Source organism: Octopus bimaculoides, chromosome 19, assembly GCF_001194135.2.
Source record: "Octopus bimaculoides isolate UCB-OBI-ISO-001 chromosome 19, ASM119413v2, whole genome shotgun sequence".
NCBI lineage: Eukaryota > Metazoa > Mollusca > Cephalopoda > Octopoda > Octopodidae > Octopus > Octopus bimaculoides.
In genome coordinates, this window is record NC_068999.1 from 23,814,420 (window position 1) to 23,819,592 (window position 5,173).

Here is a 5,173-nt window from a genome sequence, read left to right on the forward strand (position 1 = left end):
TATATATATATATATATATATATATATACAAACACCTACACATATATAAAATTCCAAAGGAATAAAATGGTGTAAAGCAATGTAATCTTCTCATCAGGGAAAGAAAGTAAGAAACCAAACTCATCAATAAGACATTTTAACAGAATGTAATGGATGTGTATAATGATGAACGGAATGTTATTAAGTTTTTTTTTAAAAACCATTAGAGTATATAACGTCAAAGGTAGCCTATAGAAAGAGGAGGGGTAAAGCAAAAAAAAAAAAGCAGAAAAACTAATAAATGAGAAATATAGAGTGATATGTGAATTAAAATAAAAGCTTAAAGGGTTGGAAAAAGATATATCTAGTGAAAATGAAATGTAAGAAAAAAATCAATGTTCAAATTATATATAATGGTAGATATCACTTGTATGAAGTAAAGGTCTGTTTCTGCCAATGTTTATATCGATAAACACGCTCTATAACTGTGTTTACAAGGGGATTCTTAGAAAAAAGAATAGAAAATAGTTCACTATTACAGAGTTGGCAGAATGTTTTGCCTTTATCATATGGGAATGAAATGGAGAGAATCAACTAATCTAAATTAAAGACCATAATAAACAATCTAATTTAGACTGGTGTATGTATATATATGTATGTATATATACATATAAACAATATATGAGTATATGCATATATATATACATGTATGTACATACCTTCATCTACATGTACATTATATATATATATATACATATACATATACATACATATATATATATATACATATACATACATATATATATATATACATATACATACATATATATGTGTGTGTGTGTGTGTGTGTGTGTGTGTGTGTGTGTGTGTGTGTGTGTGTGTGTGTGTGTATGTATATGTATATATATATATATAACAATAAGAAAATGGAGGGGAATATGTGTTACTCATCAACTTGCAGACATTGTATTATGCCAATTTGTCTGTTTATTTTTCAACTAAGAGGACAGGACATTACAATATAGATGTCATTGTTTAACTTTTGACACGTAATACCAAAACAGTGTAAGAGATAAGAGATTGCTCCAGGCTCACATTAGGCAAGAAGTTGAACATTTTTGGGGCCCATGACACTCCATGGACCTATAGAAAAGCATTGGCTACCCTTTTCTACATTTATTATTTGCATCCCCATATTCTTCTACATATACTATTCTGTATGTGTAAAGGCATGTGACTTATCAATCGCAAGATCATGGTTTCAATTCCGAGATCATTCGTACATTGTGTTCTTGATCAAAACACTTCATTTCACATTGTTGCAGTGCACTTAGCTGTAAAAGAGAAGCCCTGCAATGGAGATGCATCCTCTTCAGGAGGGATATTCTGATGTCAGTCATTTATATGCTATGAAAATAGGGGGAACTGGCCCTAAGAGTCTTAAGACTCAAGACAGTACTTACTTATTCCTTGACTGTATGGTTTATATACAGCAATATGGATAATGTTTTACTGATGTAACACAGATTTGTGGCAATTTCAGGTGATTGAGTATTTTGTTAATGCATTGGCAAATGCCAACCACAGAGTAAGTGAAAATAATTGCAAGTTAAAAAAAAAAACCTGTGTTAGCAGAAAATACGTGGTAAGTTTTTAATAAAAGGATACTATCCATCAATGAGAAATCTCTCCATTAACCTGAAAAGATAAAGCAAATTTCTAGATGTAAATACAATAAACACTTACACAATGCTTAATATTTACTTTATCATTACAGCTACCTCAACCTCAATTTCTAACCATCTGTCACTCTCCTCCCCACACTTTTATGAAATTACCCCAAATTTCCTTTCCTCTTGATCCACAATCTATATCCTCCCTTCCACTCACCTTATTGTGCCTCGAAAGTACACTCTGGCACCTTGTCACCACCATCTTTATCTCCCATCAAGTTACTCTTGCCCGCCCTCATATAATGCAGAGTACCCATGTATTGCCTCTATTAACAAGATATCTGTGCTTGTCTCTCTATCATATCATAAAGTGGTTAACATTAGGAAGGGCACCCAGCTGTAAGAACCATGCCAAAGCTGAGATAGTTACCTGATGCAATCCTGCAGTTTGTCAGATACTGTCAAACCTTCTGACACCTGCCAACATGGAAATCATCATCATTATCATCATCATTTAACATCTATGTTTCATACTGGCATGAGCTGGATGATTTGACAGGAAGTGGCAAATCAGAATACTACACCAAGTTTTGGCCTGTTTTCTACAACTGGATGCCCTTCCTAATGCCAACCTCTAGTGGGAACAATCTTTAAAAATGTTCTCCCATCTTTTATGGAGAACTGGTTTTGTGCAAGAGAGGACAAGAGTAGCCCATTTTCATTTCAAAGATATAAACTTACTAAGGCCCGAAACAATGCAAAATGAAACATAAAAGTGAACTACAAAAATGATGACGGAACAATAGTTGAAGCTTTACCTTGTATTTTTCCATATTTCATGATTAGGACACCTTCGTCAAGAAATAGAAAATGGAAAAAAGCTATTACTAATGCTCAGATATGTGGGAGAGAGAGTAGTGACATGCACACACTAGTGTTGTCATGATAGCCAGTCTGCTTTATGTAGTTCTCATCTGTTGTTTAATGCTGGTTTTACCTTATTAATTAGAATAGCCTCCCATAACTCAAAGATTGTCTATTCCACATTCCATGACTCCAATGAATACAATAATGTCCCATGTTTGGAACTTCTGCAGATATTTATGGACTGAAATGTTTGTGCACATGTGTTCTTTGATGTGAATGTGCAATTTAATTTTCTGATAGTGCTCCTAGTGAAGGAAGCGCACGCTGTGCTGCAGACTACCTCATATACCAAATAGGCCCTCAATCATATTTTCAAGTCACCGATGTGGCAGTTGGACAGTGTGCACCCTATGATGCTGATTGCAGTATGATTTCTGGACAGAAATTTCATCAGGGATGGACCTAACTGCATCATCTGTATGTTTAGTCTTTCCATGCATGTCACATGATGGATTGCAGCAGCAGTTCTGTTGTCAAAATAGGGAAATTTTAAGAAACAGATGTCAGTCTTGGGAGTATGGGCCTTCCTTCTTCTCTCTTCCCACATTTTATCATCTTGTCAAAACTCACAAACCCTGACCCATATTAAAAATCAGACCTATAGTCTCTAGAATTCCAGCTATCGACATCTTAACTAATCACATCACATCTTTTTTCCTTTCTGCCTCTCTCTCCTCTTCTTCTTACACCAACCTTCTTTGCTTTGGTCTTACACCCTCAAACATTCAAGAACTTTTGACCATCAGAGTATGTAACACATACTTCCAAAACAATGGCATTGTATACGAACAGGTCTCAGGTCTACTGATAGGATCAAACCCACCAAGTCTGCTGGCCATCACATACATGGACCAGCTGGAGCACATGGTGCTTAGCATTTGCCACTCTTGCATCTTCTCCATGTATGTGGAGCCCTAGCAAATCTAGAGCCCTCTCTCTGCTTGATTTCCATCTCAGAATTACAGGGAAGGGTTTCATTTGCACCAGCTTACTTCTGATGGACCAGCTGCCTTTCCCGTTTTCATTTCCTTCATTGCCTCTACTACTTCTTCCCGATTAACCCACTCCACTGGCCCCTCCATTACAGCAACTTCCACCCTCTGATCCCATTCATTCTCCTCATTCATAATTCCCTCCATATGCGCCTTCCAAACTCTTCCCCTGTCCTTCTCACTAATATTCAACCTTCTATCACTCCCCCTCATGCATCTTCCTCCCTCAACATCTCTTCCATCTTTTTTCATTGATTTAATAAACCTAAACACTCTATCTGGGTTCTCATCCAACCCACTCAACCTCTCCTCAGCCTCCTTCCTCATAGATCTCACAACCACCCTCATTGCATGATTTTTCATGTTATTATACCTGGCTTTCATTTGCTCAGTCCTATTATTACATAAAGCTTTGTGCGCCTCCTTCTTCCTCACTATTGCATCTCTCACCTCCTCATTCCACCATCACGTATCTCCTCAATCTCTCCTACCTTTTGTCCTTCCATACACTCTGTCACATGCCTTCAGTACCCCTTCTTTAACCCTTTCGTTACCAACCCGACCAAAACCGCCTCTGGTTCTGTAGTACAAATGCCTTGTTTTCTTAAGTTTTGAATTAAAATTTTCCACCAAATCTTAGTCACAATTTATGTTCCTAACACTAGCTTAATGGTAATTAAGTTATTTTACTAAATTCTTTGTTATATTTAAAATTAATGGAAAGAAACACAGAGCATCTCAAAATAAATACGGTAACGAAAGGGTTAAAAGACTTTCATAAATCCAGTGCATCAATGCTTACCAACTCCTCAAACCTTGCTCTTATTTCTCCTTCCTTCAGTTTCCACACCCTTCTCCTCTCAACCATTCGCTTTCTCACACACTTTTTAACTTTCCTCTTATCCAAATCAGCAACCACCGACTTGTGCTGCAACTCCCCTGGCATTGTCTTCACATCTCTCAGATACTTTCTGTTTTCCCTGCCAACCAACATGAAATCAATCTCTGTCTCATTCCCTCTTGCACTGAAAGTCACCTTCCTTTTCTCTGTTTTCCTAAACCACATGTTCACCACACACAACTCTTTCTCATCACAAAACGCCAACAGTATCCTTCCTTCTACATTTTTCTCCCCAAATCCATTTCCCCCAGCACACCCTCAAAGCCCTGGATCCATTTCCCAACATGTCCATTAAAATCATCCATGCCCAAAACCAATTTATCCACCTTATGTAAGTCCCATTCATTTGCCATTTCATTAAAAACTGCTCTTTCTCAGCGATCCCTCTTCCACTTTGTGGACCATACCCACAAATCACCCTCACCACTTCTTCCTCAAATGCTAACACTACTGTCACTCTTTCCCCTGACCTCCACCACCTTCTCACAGATTTCTTCCTTCACCAAAACTCCCACACTTCCAGTCCCCTTGTTATTTCCCCGACCACCACAACTTGTACCTTCCTCCCTTCACCCCCACAAATCTTTCACCCTGGCCCCCTGCACACAGCACACATCCACCTTCCTATTCCTCAATTCCTCCTCCATGTAGACTGCCCACATTCCAACTTCCCAACCTTGCCCCAAGCTTCAAAAATATAT

The 5,173-nt window shown here is 37.7% G+C and overlaps 1 protein-coding gene across 1 annotated transcript in view; it reads right to left on the bottom strand.

Moving 5' to 3' along the window:
* LOC106873102 (rab-like protein 2A) overlaps nt 1-5,173 on the bottom strand; it is a 112,827-nt gene that overhangs the window by 104,587 nt on the left and 3,067 nt on the right. The window contains exon 2 of the mRNA XM_014920330.2: nt 1,648-1,677. Coding sequence (XP_014775816.1) covers nt 1,648-1,677 — 30 coding nt within the window. The remainder of the gene's footprint in view (nt 1-1,647; nt 1,678-5,173) is intronic.